General features: G+C 54.3%; 1 protein-coding gene across 1 annotated transcript; it reads right to left on the reverse strand.

The window, feature by feature from the left end:
• Window positions 1–11,951: 11,951 nt before the first annotated feature.
• SLC35E4 (solute carrier family 35 member E4) lies at window positions 11,952–19,710 on the reverse strand. The gene is made up of 2 exons (XM_074293663.1): window positions 18,530–19,710; window positions 11,952–13,237 (listed from the first exon to the last, which is right to left on the reverse strand). Exons 1-2 carry the CDS (start codon window positions 19,602–19,604, stop codon window positions 12,810–12,812), a joined length of 1,503 nt encoding a protein of 500 aa, XP_074149764.1. The 5' UTR covers window positions 19,605–19,710; the 3' UTR covers window positions 11,952–12,809.
• Between the last annotated feature and the right edge of the window lie 811 nt (window positions 19,711–20,521).

Raw genomic sequence — 20,521 nt, forward strand, 5'->3', positions numbered from 1 at the left:
AATGAGAGAAACAAGGTGACAAAACCCCAAAAGTTAATAGTCTTATTCTGCATTTAAGAATATCTCTAAGGATCAGCTAGTTGGTGCAGTAGATAGAGCACCAGCCCTAAAGTCAGGAGGACCTGAGTTCAAATTTGACCTCAAAACTTAACACTTCCTAGCTGTGTGACCCTGGGCAAGTCATTTAATCCCAATTGCCCAGGGGGAAAATAAAACAAAAACCTTCCCCAAATCCCCAAATTCCCTTCCTTAAGCAAGGAGAGAAGAGAAAATAATTCTGTAGCAGGAGAGTGCTACAGGCTCTGTGTGTTTCTTCAAATTTTGAGTAACGTGTGTGTGCAAAGAGCATGTCGGTCTCTTTCTTAGAGGGAAAAGCCAAAAATTTTGATGCCTCCATCAGTGAAGGAAGTGTTCTTTGACAAAGGAGATTTTGATTCTTTTAAGTATATTTTTTAAAAGATGCAAAAGGATAGGGAGAGAGGGTGGAGAAGGTGGAAATGGAAAGGACAAGGAGCACTGGATTAGGTAAAAGGTAGAAGGCAGAAGGGTTCTTGTGCTCTTTAGAAGGACAGAAGTTCTTACTAGCCATAATCCAAAATAAAAATGGGAGCTGGAAGAGCTAATAAGTAATGCACAGGAGACAAGTTGCAAGAATGCCAGTGGCCTTAGTCAAATAAATGAACAAAGTAAACAATTGACCTTAATCCAAAGGAGCAAATTTGACCCCGGAGGTAGTATCTTCCTCCCAGAGGGATGGGCCACATAGCTCCCCTTCCACCACTATGGGGATAAGGTCACTATTCTTCCAAAAGGACAAAATTGGTCAAAAGAAAGATGTGGGTAGAGAGGGCGTACTCCTTGAGGAAAGCGGGGAACCATGGTGGAGAGTATTAGGTGAGACAGCTTTCTTTGGAGTCTCCTCCAGGCCATCTGGACAGAAAGAGGAAATGGATGAGAAGTCTGGGAAGTGGGCCAGAGGCCTGGCTTATGGGCCCTGATGATAAAGGGGTGATGGGGACATAGCCACTCATCATGTCCTGGCTGGCCTTAAGGAGGGAGGATTCCATGAGTGAGCAAAATGTCGGCTCTGGTCCGGTCCTGATGAGATGCTGGCCACTGGAAGGGGAGGGATGGGAACCTTGGGCTGCCCCATCTCAGAATTCATGAGAGAGAAGGAGAAGGAAGCAGGTATGTGGACATACTCCAGAACAAGGGAGGGCAGAACAGGGGTTCTTAGCCTTCTGGAGGGCCATCAAGCCCTCAGGCAGGCTGGTAAAACAGCTCTCATTCAGCATTACTCTTGTCAAAATGTACATTTCGTGAATAAATCTATAGGAGGAGTAAAGGCAGGGATTCACCTGAACCTTCCCAAATCTCCCTCTAAACATTGTTAAAATGAGGTCTCAAAATGAATTCTGCAGCAGCAGAACCCACAAAAGGATGAGATCATTTTCCAGCCCAAGATAAACTTAGAAAGTCAACTGGAAAAGTCTGTCTTGGAAAGAGGAACCTAATCCAGTCCAAGCTTGGGGGGGGGGGGCAGTGAATGAATCAGCAACAACTGGAACTCTCCTCCTACAAATGGTAAGGGGGTTGGACCATTGGTCAATAAGAGAATGCTGGACACTTTGGGCACTGAATAAAGCACTATATACAGTCCTGGGTTGCAGTCCCAGGGCAAGGAGGAGCAGGAGTGGGAGCAGAGACACAATTCCAGCACAGAAAAGAGTACTTGTGGCTGCTCACACACCAGAGCACAGACCAGGAAAGTAGGGACTACATCTCTCCCTAGATCATAACACCTGAAAGAACTGAAAACTTACAGACTCCCAGAATGACTGAAAACAGCAGCACACACAAAAATCTGAAGCTTGCCGCCTCTGACTTTTCTTTAACATAAAATTAAAAGTCAAGAAATAGGCTGAAAAATGAGCAAATAACAACCTGACCATAGAAAGTTACTATGGTAACAAAGAAAATCAAAACAGTCAAACGATGACAGTTTCAAGACAGGTACCTGAAAAGCTTCAAGGAAAAATGTGAATTGTTCTCAGGCTTATAAGAATTCTTGAAAGAGATCAAAAATGATTTTCAAAATCAAATGAGAGGAAAAACATATTAAAGTAATGCAAGAAAATCTTTTTTTTTAAAAGGAGTCAATGGCTTAGTAAATTCACACACCAAAAAAAAAAAAAAAAAATCTGAAGAAAATAATACATTAAAAAAAGGAATTGCCAGGGGCACCTAGTTAGTGCAGTGGATAGAGCACCAGTCCTGAAGTCAGGAGGACCTGAGTTCAAATCTGACCTCAGATACTTGACACTTCCTAGCTGTCACCCTGGGTAATTGCCTCAGGAAAAAAAAAAAAAAAAAAAGAATTAGCCAAATGGTTAAACTCCACTGAAGAGAAGAATTTAAAAAGCAGAATTGGTCAAATGTCCAAGCTCACTGAAGAAAAAAATTCCTTAAAAGTTAGAATTAAGCAAGTGAAAACTAATGAATCCCTGAGACTTCAAGAAACAACAAAATTAAAAAGAATGAAAAAATAGAAGAAAAAGTGAACTATATCATTGGAAAACAACTGATTTAGAAAGCATCACCAAAAGATGATTTAAGAGTTACCTGATTACCTGAGAGCCATGATTTAAAAGGATCATGGATATATTTTTTTAAATAATCAAGGAAAACTTCTCAGAAATCCTAGAACCAGAGGTAGAATAGATAAAGAATCCACTGATCACCTTCTGAAAGAAATCCCAAAATTAAAATTGCCAGGGATATTATAGCCAAATTCCAAAGTTCTCAGGTCAAGGAAAAAAATGCAAGTGTCCAGAAAGAAATAATTCAAATATCATTAAGCCATAGTTGGAATAACACAAGATTTAGCAGCTTCCACATTAAAGGTTCAGAGGACTTGGAATATGATATTCCAGAAGGCAAGGGAGCTAGCATTACAATAAGGAATCAACTACGTAGCACAAGAATCATTATCTAAAGGGGCAGCTAGGGGGCGCAGTGGATAGAGCACCAGCCTTGAATTCAGGAGGACCGGAGGAGTTCAAATGTGGTCTCAGACACTCAACACGTCCTAGCTGTGTGACCCTGGGCAAGTCACTTAACCCCATCGGGGGGGGGGGGGGAAAGAATCATTATCTAGACATAATACTTCAAGGGGGAAATGTATATTTGATGAAATAGAGGACTTTTGAGAATTTTTCATGAAAGACCAGAGTTGAATAGAAAAATCTGACTTTTAAATACAAGACCCAAGAGAAGCATAAATAAACAGGAAAGATAAATAATAAGGGATTCAATAAGGTTAAACTGTTTATATTTCTATATATATATATATATATACATATATATGTACATATACTATACTTATACATGTACAAGATGATACTTGTAACTCCTAAGAATTTTATTAATATTTATCAATATCAATTAAGCAATATCAACTTTATCAATTTCAGTTAGAAGGAGTATATAGAGACAGAGAGCACAGGTATGAGTTAACTGGGAGGATATTTTTTTTTAATTTCAATGGTATTTTATCCTTCTGAAAACAAACATAGCTTTCAACATTCATTTCCGTGTGATCTTGTGTTCCAAATTTTTTTTTCTTCCCTCCCCCCTTCCCAAGACAGTAAGCAATCCAATATGGGCCCAACATGAGCAATTCTTTCAAACATTTCCATATTTGTCATGTTGTGCAAGAAAAACTAGACCAAAAGGGAAAAAAATGAGAGAAATAAAAAAAAAAAACCCAAAAGATGAAAATTCCATGCCTCAATCTACATTCACTCTCCATACTTGTCTCACTGGATGTGGCCGGCATTTTCCAACCCAAGTCTGTTGGAATTGCCATTGTTGAGAAGAATCAAGTCTGATGGAATAATTTTTAAAAAATAAAATTAGTGGGCAAGAAAGAGGGATGCACTGAGAAAAGGAGGAAGAGAGAATAAAATGGAATAATTAATAAGTATTTTGGGGGTCTTAACCATTCAACCTGTTATAGCCCACCTACCTGTACTAACATCTAGCTGACATGATTCCATCTTGTCTACAGAATAAAGAACTTTGCTAAATGTTTTCTTAAAATCTAGGTAAATTACAACTGCATTATTCCTTGACTTACCAATTAGTCATCAAAGGAATAGAGTTAGTCTTACATCATCTGTTACTGTTCTCCTAAGTCTTATTGATGTTTTTGGTTTTATATTGTCATATCTTTATATAAATCCTTCTAATATCTTTATTGAGATTGAACTCTCTCTTTTTCTCTTTATGTCTCTGTCTATCTCTGTGACTGTCTCTGTGTATCTCTCTCTTTATCTCTCTGTCTCTGTATGTGTGTATGTGTGTGTGTTCTATATAGCAAGACCCCATTCCTGTTCCAGTAACATGGATTCCTGAGAATCTCTCATAGAATCAGTTGGATGGGTTGCCTTGATGCAGCCTCAGAACTGGGAAGATAAAGAATTCTTGATTCTAACCTGATGTAAAAGAGCAGAGGACAGTCTCTCTCTCTCAGAATCATGAGATTCTTTTCTTCTCTTGCCATAGCCTGAATATTGTCATAGCCAAAGCCCTGGTTGTTCCTTTTCTGTCCTTCCCTGCCTAAGATAGAGATGTTGGCTTACTGGGAAGAGGAGATAGAGATGGGGAAAGAGGCTGCCTTCACTTCCCCCCATTATTGCCTCTGTGCTCCCCAAATCCTTAAACCTCAAGCCTTCCCTGTGTGAGTTAAAAATCCATCCAATACCTAGCTGTGTGACCCTGGGCAAATCACTTAACCACAATTGTATCAGAAAAAAAAAAGCCATCCAATAAAAGTCCACAGCCAGTCTAGTTCTTCAGCAAAGCCCCTTAAAGTGCTGGGACATTTGCAAAATTCTGGGGTGCTTGAAAGGGGATCCTGATTTGAACTCACTGGGGACAGCCAGGTACCCCATTGTCTCCTGACTTATTTCGGGCTTTAACCCTCGACCTATCTGCTCACTCTGGAGATTATTTTCTACGGCAGAGAAAATAGAAATAAGACTGGAGCAGAAGGGCTCTGTGCCATCAGCCTGCAGTGCCCCCAGCCCAGCACCTTCTCTGGCATCCTCACCTCTCCTGAACCCTGAAATGCAGGTAACTTTGCTTGCCTTTGCACTCTTGGCCAGGCTTAGCTTATTCTGAGCCTCAGCCTTCTCCACACTACCTTAAAAAGGATCCCATCATTCTTTGGTGGATGAGAGAACCCAGCTGACACAGTGCTAGAATCAAACTCTGAGCTTCTGGCTCTGGACAAATCCCTGAACCTCAGTTTCCTTGTTTGTAAAATGAGAATAATAATATTTACCTTCTAATATATGTTGGGGATCAAATGGAGTTTTCTTGGCAGAGATACTAGAACAGTTGGCCATTTCCATCTCCAGGTCATTTTAGGGATGAGGAAACTGAGGCATCCAGGATGAAGTGACTTGCTCAGGATTATATAGCTAGTAAGTGTCTGAGGATGAATCTAAGCTCAGGAACATGAATATTCCTGACTCTGGGTCCAGCACTCTATCCACTCTGCTCTAGGGAGCTTTAAGTTCCAAATAGGAACTTTCTAATTGATACTGGAGCTAACAGTAAGCCAATAGAATTTACTGAGCAAGAGGGTACCATGGACAGGTCCATCCTTTAGAAAAATCACTTTGTCAATAAGGGCAGGAGGGACCAAAAGGGAAAGAAACTTGGGACCAGGAGAGAGGGACAGATGAAGAAAGAGACTTGGGGCTGGGAGAGAAGGACTGAAAGGGAAAGAGACAAGACCAAGAGACCATTCAAAGGCTAATGCAACAATCTGGATAAGTGGTAATGAGGGCCTGAGTGGATAGGGAGGCGTGCCAGAGCTATTGAATGGAGAATTCCCATTTGGCAATGGATCGCCTCTATGGAATGGGTGAGAATGAGGAGATGATGACAGCAAGATAGCCTGGGAAGATGGCGGCCCCCTCTGCAGTGATAGGGAAGTTCAGAACAGAGAAGACAGTTTGGGGGGAAGGACAATGAGTGTTCATTTCCAGGGCCCAAGAGGCAGCTAGAGTTAGGTAACTGGTGCTTGAGAGGGTAGGGATAGATATGTAGACTACAGAAATATCCTTGAAATCATGGCAACTGCTGAAATCACCGGTGGGATCCTATGGAGCCAAAAGGGAAGAGAAGCAGAAGGAGTCCAGTGGGCCACTCGTGTGAATGGTCTTTGTGTGAATAATGAATCAGCAAAGGAACCTAAGAAGGAGCCATTGAGGGAGGAAGAAAACCAGGAGGAAGGAGAAGCACAAAAGCCTAAGGAGGAGACGGTATTTCGGAGGAAGAAGGCGACCAGCAGTCTACTCGCCAGTAGGTCAGTCCCGGGCCCCACTAGAGGCCCCAGTTCTTTCTTTTATTTTGGCCATCTCCCATCCCTGGAATAGTCTTCCTCCTCGCTCCTACCTCCTGGCTTCCTTTAGGTCTCCACTCTGAAAGAGGCTCTTCCAGCTCCCCTTATCTCTTTCTGCATACCAAATACACACTTTAGTGCATTCCCCTGAGAATACCTTCCAATCCCTCCATCTGGAACAGAGCACCAAGACTGGAGGCAGCATGCACTGAATTTAAATTGGGCCCTAGACACTTACTAACCGTGTGACCCTGGGCCGGTCACTGAATCTCTGTTTGTGCCTCAGTTTCCCCATCTATAAAATGGGGATAATAATGGCACCTACTCCCTAGGAATCAAATGAGATAATAATTGTAAAGGGCTTATTAGCACAGCACCTGGCACATAATAAATGCTATATAAATATTAGCTATTGATATAATTATATCTTGTATGCACATAATTGTTTGCAGGTCATCAGAAGGTGAGCTCCTTGAGGTATATGCCCAGGGCCTACCACAGAGTCTGGTACATGGAAAATTCTTAATACTTCTCGACTGCCTGCTAAATGCTGCAGAGCAGCCAAGGAGGGTGAGGAGTGCAAAATGGCCAGGAGGTGTGGCCATTGAGGGGTCACAGGGAACTTTGGAGATGGAAACAAAATGGCGGCAAACCTAGAGGAGCTGGAGAGGAGGGGAAGTGGAAGCATCCACTGTAGATTTTCTCAAGGAGTTTTAGCTTGAAAAGGGGAATATGGACAATAGCTATTGAGAGCGGTAGGAAGAAGTGAGAAGTTGTTTGGGTTTTGTTTTAAAGAATGGAGGAAACGGGTGTGTCTGTGGGCAACAGGAAAATGGCCAGGGATGGTGATGAGGCAGATTTATGTAATGTTCTATAAAGCACTTTCAAAATATCTCATTTTATCCCCATGACAACTCTGGGTGGGGCGAGAAAGGAAGGTGTTATTATTATCCCCCTTTTATGGTTGAAAAAACTGAGGGAGACAAGTTAAGTGACTTAGCCAAAGTCATGCTGCTAGTAAGTAGAGATTGGGGGACAATGATGGCTGGGGAAGGTGGGAATGACTCGGGCAGAGGGATTTGCCTTAGCAAGGAAAGGGCCACGTCTTCGTGTAAAGGAGTGATGAAGGAGGGGATGGGGGAGGGGGGCTGTCTGAGTGATGTGACAGGACAAGGAGGGAAGAAGACAGCTCACCATAAATGGCCTCCATTCAAGTCTACTTTTTTTCTACTTTTGATTCCGTGACTCAACTGCCTTCTTACCCTGGAATTTCCAGCAGTGCCTGCAGAGGAGCCTCCCACCGGAGCAGCCCTTTCTCTCAAGAGTGAGTTCCTCCAGGCCTGGCCAGCGTTTCCCGCCCAGCTGTGGTTCTGAATCTCGGACTGCGCTGCCACGCCCTTACCAGAAACACTTCCCTGCCCCATCCCTCATCAAGCTTCCCCTCGCGTCACCTTTCCTCCCAGAAGGAGGAAAAGTGTCTGATGAAGTCCCCTGATTATGAGGACAGGAGCTGAGGAGGACCGGGAGCCAGCGAGGATGAAGTGGAAAACTTGGGGGGGTCTCCAAGTAATGGCTACCAAATCACCCACGGTTTGGGTTAGTGTGAACCTCAAAGGAGGAGAGATGCAGAATGATGGAAAAGGGCAAGAGAGACACAGGGATAAATTCAGAGACAGCAGAGAGACAGAGAGAAAATATGTGAGAGAGACAGAGAGGAACAAAGAGAGAGAATGAGAGATAGGCAGAGACAGAGACAAAAAAAGACAGAGAAAGTACATGAGACAGAGACAAAGAGACAGAATGAGAGACAAAGACAGAAAGTGTGTGAGAGAGACAAAGAGGAACAAAGAGAGAGAATGAGAGATAGGCAGAGACAGAGACAAAAAAAGAGAAAGTACATGAGACAGAGACAAAGAGACAGAATGAGAGACAAAGACAGAAAGTGTGTGAGAGAGACAAAAGACAGACAGTGGGAAAAGGAAAGGAAGAAAGGAGGGAGAAACAGAGAGACAGAGACAGAGACAAAGAGAGAGACACAGAGGGTGAGAGAGATAAAATACCTGAGAGACAAAGACACAGAGACAGAGAATGAGAGAGACAGAGACAGAGAGAAAGGATATGAGACAGAGACAAAGACAGAGAATGAGAGACAAAGACAGAAAGTGTGTGAGAGAGACAGAGGAACAAAGAGAGTGAATGAGAGATAGGCAGAGACAGAGACAAAAAAAGACAGAGAAAGTACATGAGACAGAGACAAAGAGACAGAATGAGAGACAAAGACAGAAAGTGTGTGAGAGAGACAAAGAGGAACAAAGAGAGTGAATGAGAGATAGACAGAGACAGAGACAAAAAAAGAAAGTACATGAGACAGAGACAAAGAGACAGAGAATGAGAGATAAAGACAGAAAGTGTGTGAGAGAGACAAAAGACAGAGACGGTGGGAAAAGGAAAGGAAGAAAGGAGGGAGAAACACAGAGACAGAGACAAAGAGAGAGACACAGAGGGTGAGAGAGATAAAATACCTGAGAGACAAAGACACAGAGACAGAGACAGAGAGAAAGGGTATGAGACAGATTGAGGCAGAGAGAGGGGGAAAGGGAGAGGGAGGGAGGGAGAAAGCGGTCTCAGGTTAAGGGGAGTGTCCCTTCTGGAGCGGGCGGGCCGGTCTGCGGGATTCGGCGGGGGCCCTGCCCCGGGCAGCGGCTCCGAATGGCGGGTGGGCCGGCTGGGAGGGGTGGCTGCCGGGGCCTCAGGGGCCGGAGGAGCCTGTGGAGGGAGGCCTGGGCCGCCCTTCGAGGGCTCTGGGGTCTGGCTTCCGGGCAGAGGGGCCGGCAGGTGCGGAGGGGCGGGGCCGGAGGCGGAGGGGCGGGGCCGGCAGCTGCGGGAGGAGCCTCCCTCGGGCCCCGCCCCCCGCCGCTTTCGGCCTCTCAGGCTGTGGCCGCGTCTCCCGCGCGGCCCGGCTTCATTTCTCCGGAGTGAGTCACGGCAGGGGGGGTCAGGATGGAAATGGCAGCGCGCCCCGCGGGAGGCTCGGAGGCGGCCGGGCCGGGCAGGAGCCGGGCAGCTCTGAGTCAGCGGGTGATTCAGGCCGGCCCATGTTCCTTCCTCCCGGGGGGAGGGGGGGTACGGAGGGGGGGAAGGGCCCGGAGCCCAGGCCCTCATCTCCACGGGGGAGGGGGGGGTGACCCGGCAGGGCCCAGAATTCGGGTCTCCCGGCCGCCACCCCCTCCCGGCAGGGCTGCCCACCCCACTCCCCCCGGCTAGGAGGCCGCCCCTCTCCCACCCCTCACTCTGCTTGGCGGGACGCCCCGTTCCTGACCCCCCCCCTCCCCCCCCCCCGTGCAGAGGACGCCCAGAGGCGGTGCTGGAGCCCGGCTTTGCCCCCTCCACAGCTTCCCTCCGGGGGCCTCTCTCCGAGGGCGCAGGCTCTGGAGGCCCCGCCCTCACGGGGGGGGGGGCAGAGCGCTGGGCCTGGGAAGTCTCGGGAGCATTTGGACCCCCCCAACCCCCCCCCCCGGCCAGTGGCTTTGGGGGTCTCAGCCTCTTTCCTAATTATAAACGGGAAAAAACATCATCTCGGCAGCCCGGCCTGGAGTCGGACTCCGCTCCCTGAGATCCAATCCTGACACTTCCTAGCTGGGTGACCTGGGCACTTATCTGCCTCAGTTTCCTCATCTGTCAAGTGGGGCGGTACCTCTGCCCCCGGGGCTGCTGCAAGAATTGAGATAATGCACTTTATAAACAACATGTCAGGGTCCTCCTCATTTTAACCCAGCTGGAAGGACTTGAGCCAAGCCCCGAGCGTGGGGGAGGGGTGGCACGGTGCGGGGGAGGTGGGGAGCCGCGCCAGCGTCCAAGTCTCCCTCCCTTCCCCCACACCAGGCTGAGTCCTCAGGGAGCTTCCTCTCTGGGACTGAGCCGGGACCTGGAGTCCAGAACCGGGACTTTCCTCCCTGCTCTGGAGCCCTGACCTCAGGCTGGGGGGGGGGGAGGGCGCCTGGGCTGGGATCGGAGCTTCGCCCCTCACCGGCACTCTAGGCAGGCCCCCCATCTCTCCAACAGTAAAATGAGGAGCTTGGATGACAGGAGCTCCAGGGTCTTCCAGTTTTAAATCTGCTATCCCACAACAGGATCCTCGTGAGCCCCCCAGCCCTGACACCCCCTGTTCCGCAGCCCCCCAGCCCTGACCCCCCCTGTTCTGGGCCCCCCAGCCCTGACACCCCCTGTTCCGCAGCCCCCCAGCCCTGACCCCCCCTGTTCCGCAGCCCCCCAGCCCTGACCCCCCCTGTTCCGCAGCCCCCCAGCCCTGACACCCCCTGTTCTGGGCCCCCCAGCCCTGACCCCCCCTGTTCCGCAGCCCCCCAGCCCTGACACCCCCTGTTCCGCGGCCCCCCAGCCCTGACCCCACCTGTTCCGCAGCCCCCCAGCCTTGACCCCCCCTGTTCTGGGCCCCCCAGCCCTGACACCCCCTGCTCCGCGGCCCCCCAGCCCTGACCCCCCCTGCTCCGCGGCCCCCCAGCCCTGACCCCCCCTGCTCCGCGGCCCCCCAGCCCTGACCCCCCCTGCTCCGCGGCCCCCCAGCCCTGACCCCCCCTGCTCCGCGGCCCCCCAGCCCTGACCCCCCCTGTTCCGCAGCCCCCCAGCCCTGACCCCCCCTGTTCTGGGCCCCCCAGCCCTGACACCCCCTGTTCCGCAGCCCCCCAGCCCTGACACCCCCTGTTCTGGGCCCCCCAGCCCTGACACCCCCTGCTCCATGGCCCCCCAGCCCTGACACCCCCTGCTCCATGGCCCCCCAGCCCTGACCCCCCCTGCTCCGCGGCCCCCCAGCCCTGACCCCCCCTGCTCCGCGGCCCCCCAGCCCTGACCCCCCCTGCTCCGCGGCCCCCCAGCCCTGACCCCCCCTGCTCCGCGGCCCCCCAGCCCTGACCCCCCCTGCTCCGCGGCCCCCCAGCCCTGACCCCCCCCTGCTCCGCGGCCCCCCAGCCCTGACCCCCCCTGCTCCGCGGCCCCCCAGCCCTGACCCCCCCTGTTCCGCGGCCCCCCAGCCCTGACCCCCCTCCTCCGCGGCCCCCCAGCCCTGACCCCCCCTGTTCCGCGGCCCCCCAGCCCTGACCCCCCCTGTTCCGCGGCCCCCCAGCCCTGACCCCCCCTCCTCCGCGGCCCCCCAGCCCTGACCCCCCCTGTTCTGGGCCCCCCAGCCCTGACCCCCCTGCTCCGCGGCCCCTGCACACAGGCTCCCCTGGGACTGGGACTTGTCAGAGGAAGGCCCCGGTCCCGCTGACTCACATCAGGCAGGACCTGCCCAATCACCAGCTGCCCTGGGGAGGGCCAGCTCAGGGCTAGCCCAGGCTCCGAGCCAGGCAGTGCCTGGGCTAGCCCCACACCCTCCCAGCTCCAGGCTGAGCTCAGTGACCTTATCTGGGCCATGTTGGCTCCAGGAGCCGGCCGGGCCACTCCTCGCCCTGGCCTGCCCGCCTTGGCTGCCCTCCTGCTGGGTAAGAGGCAGCTGCGTAGCCCCAGGAAACGAGACAGCGAGAAGCAAACAGGGCTTTATTTGAGGACGGAAATAGCCCCTTCGCAGCCCCCAGGCCCGGCACAGGACGGGCACCTGCCCAAGGAAGTCCCCACCGGGGCAGACAGCCGGGCTTGGGGAGGAGCATCCCAGGTGGGGGGAGGGGGGCGTGGGCAGAGGGGCTCCAGCCAGGGACCCCCCAGGAAATGGCCCCCTTTCTCCCTTCCCTGGCTTTGGCAGCAGAGATGAGGGGGGAGGGGCTCTAAGAAGCCCAGCCTGACCTGGTCTCTCTGGAGCAGCCCCACGGCCAGCTCTGCCCGGGCTGGGGGCACTGGACGGCCCGGGGACAGACGGGGAATCCCCCCAGCCCCTCACCCTCACCAGAACAGCGGGCACTGGCGGCTGCAGCAGTAATGATCACTTGAATGGCAGTGCTCACCCGCGTCGCCATTCTCTTCTGAGCCCTGATAGAGAGCTGTGCTCTTTTAACAGAAGGGGAAACTGAGGCAAGGTCTGGAGAGGGAGCAGACTGGCCAGGCTCAAGTCGGACCAAGGCCGCCGGCCAGCCTGGTGCAGGGAGAGCCCTGGTTCAGCCGCAGAACTCAGCTTTCTCCTTTGTAAAACAAGGGCAATAATTCTGCCGCCGGGGGGCAAGCTCCTGGTCACCTCGAGGTCCCCAGAACGGACAGCGCTCCAAGGGCCAGCCGCCCCTTCCAGGCTGTTTTTCTGGAAGGTTCTTCTTGGCTGGGGTTCCCCCACGTCCCAGGGGCTCCTCCTCTCCCAGACTGTTGGTGGAAGCCGCCAGGCCCGATAGCTAAGGACAGACTAGCCGGGCCCGGCGGGCACAAGGAGCACGGTCCTCAGACGGGCACGGCCGTCCCTTCACGGGGCCCTGGCGGGCCGGCCCATCCACCCCAGGGTCCACCAGGAGGCCACCAAGTGGCAGTTGTGGTACAGAAACATCCCCAGCAGCGTGAGGGCGATGCCCACGTAGCTGAGGCCGCTCAGGCGGCTCCCGAACAGGAGCCAGGACAGCGCCAGGTTGCCCACCACGTGGAAGTTGCCCAGCACGTGCACGGTGAGGGCCGAGGTGAGGGCCAGCAGCGAGAAGCTGGCCAGGTTGTAGAGGACGGAGAGCAGGCAGCTGAGCAGGAGCAGCAGCCAGAGGCCGTGGTCAGTGGGGGCCGGGCCCGGGCCGGGCCCGCCCAGCTCCAGCACCAGGGCCGCCCCGAGCAGCAGGCAGAAGCTGGGCAGGGACGTCAGGTACAGCAGGGCCACCGAGTCCAGCCTCTCCTCCCGCAGCAGGACACCTGGAAACCGGGAGAGGGGCAGGGTTAGAGAGGGTCTAACTAAGGCCCTGCAGGGCCCCCCTCCCAGAGGTCTGTGCTAAAGAAAAGGTCCCTCCTTAGAGCAGGGTGAAGTAGGTGTGGGGGAGGGGTGACAGGGCTCCTCATCAGGCCACCTGATCCAACTGGTATCAGAACATCTCTGCACCATCCAGACAAGTGGCTACAGAGCCCCAGCCCAGCCCTCTCTGGGAGACTGGCTGTGAGAGACCCTTTCCTGGCCCAGATCTCCCACCTCCCAGCCCAGTGACCCTACATCTGCCACCCGGGCTGATCCTCCCTCCCCCCCCCGGGCATCCCGGATCCTTGGCAGTGCCCGACGGCAGCGGCCACGCTCACTCGGAAGCTTCTCTCGGCCGGCCTGGGCCGTTTCCAGGCCCCCTCCTCGCCTCGCCCCCTCATTAACGTTCTTCCCAAAATGGGTCACCCAGAAATGAACAACACTCCCATTTAGCAGGCTCTGGCCCCCAAAGGGCCTCCGGCTGCCAGGCCCAGAGAAGTGGGCTGTCTCCGGCTGGGTCAGCCGGCCCCCCTTCAGAGCTGACTCCTGAGTGCCAGGGCAGTGCCGAGGACGTGCCCTCCCTGGGGCAGGGAGACCCCCAGGCTGCTCCTGCTCCCTGGGGACCTGCTGAAGCCCACGCAGGGGAGGAGGCCTCCCTCAGCCCAGCACGTTAGGACACCTGCCTACTCTTTGAGGCTTCTCCCACTGATTCCGACATCCCGCGGTCCGGCCCCGGCCCACACAGGCCTCCGTACCCTCCACTCCCTCCCCCAACTCCGGGCTTTGCACTGGCCACCCTTCATGCTTGAATCCAAGCACACCCCACCCTTGCCTTCACCTCTAGCTTCTCTGGCTTCCTTCAAACTTCGGCTCAAATCCTACCTGGATGGGGCCTTTCTGCCCCCCCTCCCAAGCTTCCAGGGCCTTCCCCTCCCAGACAACCTCCCATTTACACCCAGCGGTGCTAGTTCTGGCCATGTGGACTTCCCCAGCAGAAGGGGCCTTCTGGAGGGAGCTGTCTATTTCTTATCTTAGGACAAGGCGATGCATATGATGATGATGATAACAATAAATAGCTAATATTTACATAGCACCTACTATGTGCCAGGCACTGTATGAGACACCTTGTGCTTACATAGCACCTGCTATGTGCCAGGCACTATATGAGACACTCTGCACTTACACAGCATTTACTATGTGCCAGGCACTGTGCAAGGTACTTTACAGATCTCATTTGATCCTCACAACCACCCTGGGAGACACGATCCCATTTTACAGAGGAGGAAACTGAGGCAAAGGGAGCCCATGACTTGCTCAGGATCCCACAATCTCTGAAGATGCATTTGAACTCCGACCCTCTTGAGTCCAGGCCCAGGCTTCTAGCCCTGAGCCACCCCTGTTTCATCAGTGGGAGTGGCTGACTGGCTGCCTGGTGAGACCTGGGGGTTAAACCCTGGATCCGCCCAGCTCTGCTTCTTCCTGGAGCCCGGGCACCGCAGGCGGATCCCCCAGCCTCTCCCAGGGAATCAGCTTCCCCTCAGACGGGAGCTTTAGACTCGATGCTCTGGGGTTCCCCCACTGTGGAGTCCCTGGACGGCCTCAGGGTGACAGGGCCCGGCGGGTGCCTCCTGGACATCCCAGAGCGGGAGGGTGGCGGCAGGGACATAGGCAGGGGCTGTTCAAGGAAGGGCAGGCCGTGGCGTCAGCCCAGGCCCTTGGCCATGTCCTCCTGGAGGCTCCTTCCTGGGGCCTCGGGGACAATCTGGTTACCGTGGGGGCAAGGGAGGCTGGGGGCACTTGGCGGAGATCCCAGGGACTATGGAGGGCAGTGAGGGTCTACCCTCCGTCCCGGCTAAAACAAAAACCCCCCAAAAATAAAGAAAACCAAAAACTAGCCCCCAGCCTCGGCCCAGAGCGGGAGCGCGGGGGCCCCAGCCTGGCTCCGGTGTCACATTTCTCCTTCCTTATTTGGCTTCTCAGGTAACCAAAGGCAAAAATAGACACTGGGGCTTTGGGACTGGCAGCCAGGGCAGAGCTTCCCTGGCCGGGGACACGGGTGGGGCAGCATGGGAGGCTTAAATGGGGCATGTTGCTTAATTGGGGCACGTTCACCGTGCCTCTGCACAGATCTGCCCGGCTGTTCACTGGGTGTTCCGGGGTCTCTGTCCACTGACCGGGCCTGTTGGTGTGAGGAACAGCGGCCTGCACCCGGCACGGGGGCGGGTGGGAGAGTGAGCAGGCCCTGTCTGCACAGGACTGGGCGTGAGGCAGTTTGTACAGCGCGTGTCTTAGAAGCAAGTATGAACAAGCACACGGGAGCATGTGAATGCTATATGGAAAGCGGGCACACATATTGCACGCGTGGACGTGTACACACACGGCAGGTTAGAGTGCACGTGTCTAAGAGGTCCATGTTGCTCAGTCTAAGCAGATAGACCCGGGAACACTTTGCTGGATACTGGTATATGTCTGTAATGTGCAAATGTACATAGAGAAAAAAGAAGAGAAAGAGGGGAAAAAAAGATATGAAGGGAGGAAAAGACAAGGGAAGAGAGAAATGAAAGAAAGAAGTGAACAAATGAGGGAGAAAAGAAAGGGAGACTGTCAAGGAAGGAAAAAATGAAGGAAAAATAGAGAAATGGAAAAAAAAGAGTGAATGAGGGAGAAAAGAAAGGGAGAGAGAAATGGAAGGAAAAAGAAGGGAATGAGGGAGAAATAGAAATGGAAGAAAAAAGAATGAATGAGGAAGAAAAGAAAGGGAGAGAGAAATGGAAGGAAAAAGAAGGGAATGAGGGAGAAATAGAAATGGAAGAAAAAAGAATGAATGAGGGAGAAAAGAAAGGGAGAGAGAAATGGAAGGAAAAAGAAAGGAATGAGGGAGAAATAGAGAGAAATGGAAGAGAATGGATGGGGGAGAAAAGAAAGGGAGAGAGAAATGGAAAGAAAAAGAAGGGAATGAGGGAGAAATAGAAATGGAAGAAAAAAGAATGAATGAGGAAGAAAAGAAAGGGAGAGAGAAATGGAAGGAAAAAGAAGGGAATGAGGGAGAAATAGAAATGGAAGAAAAAAGAATGAATGAGGGAGAAAAGAAAGGGAGAGAGAAATGGAAGGAAAAAGAAAGGAATGAGGGAGAAATAGAGAGAAATGGAAGAGAATGGATGAGGGAGAAAAGAAAGGGAGAGAGAAATGGAAAGAAAAAGAAGGGAATGAGGGAGAAATAGAAATGGAAGAAAAAAGAATGAATGAGGGAGAAAAGAAAGGGAGAGAGAAATGGAAGGAAAAAGAAAGGAATGAGGGAGAAATAGAGAGAAATGGAAGAGAATGGATGAGGGAGAAAAGAAAGGGAGAGAGAAATGGAAAGAAAAAGAAGGGAATGAGGGAGAAATAGAAATGGAAGAAAAAAGAATGAATGAGGGAGAAAAGAAAGGGAGAGAGAAATGGAAGGAAAAAGAAAGGAATGAGGGAGAAATAGAGAGAAATGGAAGAGAATGGATGAGGGAGAAAAGAAAGGGAGAGAGAAATGGAAAGAAAAAGAAGGGAATGAGGGAGAAATAGAAATGGAAGAAAAAAGAATGAATGAGAGAGAAAAGAAAGGGAGAGAGAAATGGAAGGAAAAAGAAAGGAATGAGGGAGAAATAGAGAGAAATGGAAGAGAATGGATGAGGGAGAAAAGAAAGGGAGAGAGAACTGGAAGGAAAAAGAATGAATGAAGGAGAGAGGAAGAGAAAAGAGAAAACAAAGGGAAGAAAGAGAAAGGAGAGAAGGAAAGAGAGAGGAAGAGAAAGAGGGAAAAATGAGAGATGGACGAGAGAAAAGAAAAGGAAAAGAGGAGCCCCAACTTTAATTAAATAGGAGCCCAGCGGGCTGCTGGCTTAGAGGGGGAGGGACTTTCAGAAGTCCTCCAAAGCAATCCATCCTTGTGACAGTATTGTCCTCCCCCTCCCCCACCCCGCTCCCATGCTCAGAACCCAAGAGCAAGGACCATCTTTAGACACTGGGCCGGGATCCCAGCTGCCCTGCGCTTAAGTGGGAATGACCTCAGGCAGGAGCAGGAAGTGACCGGTTGGCACCGGGGGAGTCCAGGGGCCTCAGGCTACACATCGTCAGGACTCGGGGCCTGGTCTCCAATGCCTGAGAATGACCCGGCCCCGCACAGCCCAGCCTGGCCCCCAGCTCCTTTACAGCCTCCTCCGGCGGGCTCTAGCCCTCCGGAGATGGGGCCCCGGGCTTAGGAGGGTGGCCCTTTGCTTTACTTTTTCCCTCCCCGGAAAGTTTTTCCTGACTTCCCTTATACAAAGAGCCTTTACTCTCTTCAGTTTATAATAATTTTGCCCTTCAGGGTCAAGCAAAAAACAGTTATCCTGTGGTCCAGGGGGAGGAGGGCTGGGTTTGGAGAGTGAGGCTTGAGTTCAAATGCTGCCTGCTCAGTTACTGTCTCAGGACCTTCCCTCCTCCTGGCCTATCTCCTCTTCTACAGAGGCAGCCAGAGAACAGCGGGCTGGGAGGGGGCTTAGAACAGGGGATGTCAGAGCTGGGAGGAATCTAGAACAGGGGGGTGCCGGGGCTGGGAGGAATCTAGAACAGGAATGTCAGAGCTGGGAGGAATCTAGAAAGGAGGTGCCAGGGTGGGGGATCTAGAACAGGGGGTGCCAGGGCTGGGAGGAATCTAGAACAGGGGGGTGCCAGGGTGGGGATCTAGAACAGGGAATGTCAGAGCTGGGAGGAATCTAGAAAGGAGGTGCCAGGGTGGGGGATCTAGAACAGGGGGGTGCCAGGGCTGGGAGGAATCTAGAACAGGGAATGTCAGCGCTGGGAGGAATCTAGAACAGGGGATGTCAGAGCTGGGAGGAATCCAGAACAGGGGATGTCAGAGCTGGGAGGAATCCAGAACAGGGGATGTCAGAGCTGGGAGGAATCTAGAACAGGGGATGTCAGAGCTGGGAGGAATCTAGAAAGGAGGTGCCAGGGTGGGGGATCTAGAACAGGGGGGTGCCGGGGCTGAGAGGAATCTAGAACAGGGAATGTCAGTGCGGGGAGGGATACAGAACAGGGGGGTGCCGGGGCTGGGAGGAATCTAGAACAGGGAATGTCAGAGCTGGGAGGAATCTAGAACAGGGAATGTCAGCGCTGGGAGGGATACAGAACAGGGGGTGCCGGGCTGGGAGAGTCAGCAGCAGACCCGCCCCCCCCTCCCCCCCTTACAGACCCGCGCCGGAGGCCCCCCCCCCCCCCAGGGCCCGGCACGTGCTACTCACTCTGCTGCACGGACTTGAGGCCCCGGAGGAAGGTGGCCGCGAAGAGGAAGCAGCAGCCGGCGCGGTGGAAGTGCATCTCGCCCATGATGCTGCAGGCAGCGCCCAGGCAGATGGGCCCCATGGCCGCGTACTGCAGCGGGTGGTGGCGCTTGCCCAGGAGGGCCCGGGACAGCGCCAGCGTGAAGAGGGGCGTGGTGGTGTAGACCATCTGGGCGAAGTCCAGGTGCACGTAGGTGAGGCCCAGGTTCCCGCAGGCCATGGTGGCGCAGAAGGTCAGGCTCAGCAGGAAGACCCTCCTCCGGGCCCGCGCCGCCAGGGGCCCGCGCGCCCGCCGGCCGGCCAGCGGGTAGCCCACGAGCACGGCGGCCAGCATGTGCAGGGCGGACAGCAGCAGCGGGTAGCGGAAGCCGTGCACGGCGAAGATCCACTTGTTGAGGCTGGACATGCCGGTGCCCGCCACCAGCCACACCAGCACGGTGGCCAGCACGCGCCCGGGGCCGCCCGGGCCCGGCCCCCGCGCCCGCAGGGCCAGCTTCCAGGGCAGCGGGAGCGCGGCGGCCGGGGCTCCATCGGCCGAGCTCATTCCGGGAGCAGACGCACATGGGGGCCGGGGGCCGGGGGCCCGGCGGTCCAGCCCCGTGCTCGCGCTCTGGGTCCCGGGCCCGGCCCGCGGGGGAGGATGCCCGGGCCGATCTCTCGGCGCAGCCGCGGCTGGCGCCGGGCCCCGGGCTCTGGCGGCGGTGCCCGGCCCGGGCCTTCGGGGCCTCGCGCTGCGGCCGATGTCCCCGCCGCGGGGGCGGCTCCTGGACCTGGGGCTCGGGCTCCTCTGCCGCCGCCGCCGCCGCCGCCGCAGCAGCAGCAGCTCTCCGACTCCAGCCGGGCCGGCCCCGCCTCCCCCACCCGAGACTGGCGCACAGCGGAGGGGGCGTGGCCAGAACCTACCCCGCCCGGGGACCGCCTCCGAGGTCCAGGCCACACCCCCTCCCGCCCCGACTCGGCCGGCCTGCCCCCATTGGTCAAAGCCGCCTGGTTGCCGTGGAAACCGCCTAGAGAGGAGTCGAGGAGTCCTCCCCATCCCCCCCCACCCGGCTGAAGCTGCCGGTTGCCGTAGAGACAGCGAGTCCTAGGGGCGGGAAGTACAAGCTGGAAGGGGGTGGGCCTGGGCCCCACCCGGGGATGGACCAGAAGCACGTGCTGGGGAAAGGTGGGGCAGAGGCCGGAATGGGGGGGCCCCCTTCCCCTCCCTGCCTCCCCTGCCTGTCAATCCGCATCAGCCCCTCCTCCGCAGGTGGCAGCCCCTCCCTAAATGTCATCTCCCTTAGGACAGCTCCTAAGCCTGGTCATGGGAAGGGTCCCACAGGCTCCGAGTGAACAGCAGCTCTTACTGGTTCCCAGAATCCCGGGGGGGAGGGGAGATACCCTCCCAGAATCCCGGGGGGAGGGCCAGGTAAAGGAGCGTCTCCCTCATTTTCCCCCTCATTGCCTCAGTCAAACTGGGAGGACCGGGACCTCCACCCCCCTGGTCCGGCCCATCTCCAGTCATCCTGAGCCCGCCAGCGGAGCCTCCTCTCCGAGAGGACAAAGGGGGGCTGGGGCCTTGGCGAGCCCCCTCTCCCTTCACCCTACTCACTGCATGTCACGGCAGAACTAGGGGCAAAGCCCACCCACACACCTGCGCCCACAGCGCCCGGGGCACTCCTGGAGGGCACCGTCCTTCACTTTACCCTCTGCCACCCGCAACTTGCCCCAGCTCCCCCAGGCGTGGCCCTGCCCATCCTTGGCCCGAGAACGCCCCAAAGGGCCCCGCCCATCTCCTCTCTCCTGGGGAGCTTTCAGAAGAGGAGGGAGGCCCGGCTCCTTTCCCACATCCTGCCCCTGCCCATCTGCAGCCCCACCCCTACTGCCAGGGATCGCTGCCAAGCATCTCGGGTCCCCCTCTCAGGGGCGCACCCCCTCTGGGCAGGAACACAGGGCCCACCACAGGAAGGACAA

This window comes from Sminthopsis crassicaudata, chromosome 1, assembly GCF_048593235.1.
Source record: "Sminthopsis crassicaudata isolate SCR6 chromosome 1, ASM4859323v1, whole genome shotgun sequence".
Lineage (NCBI taxonomy): Eukaryota > Metazoa > Chordata > Mammalia > Dasyuromorphia > Dasyuridae > Sminthopsis > Sminthopsis crassicaudata.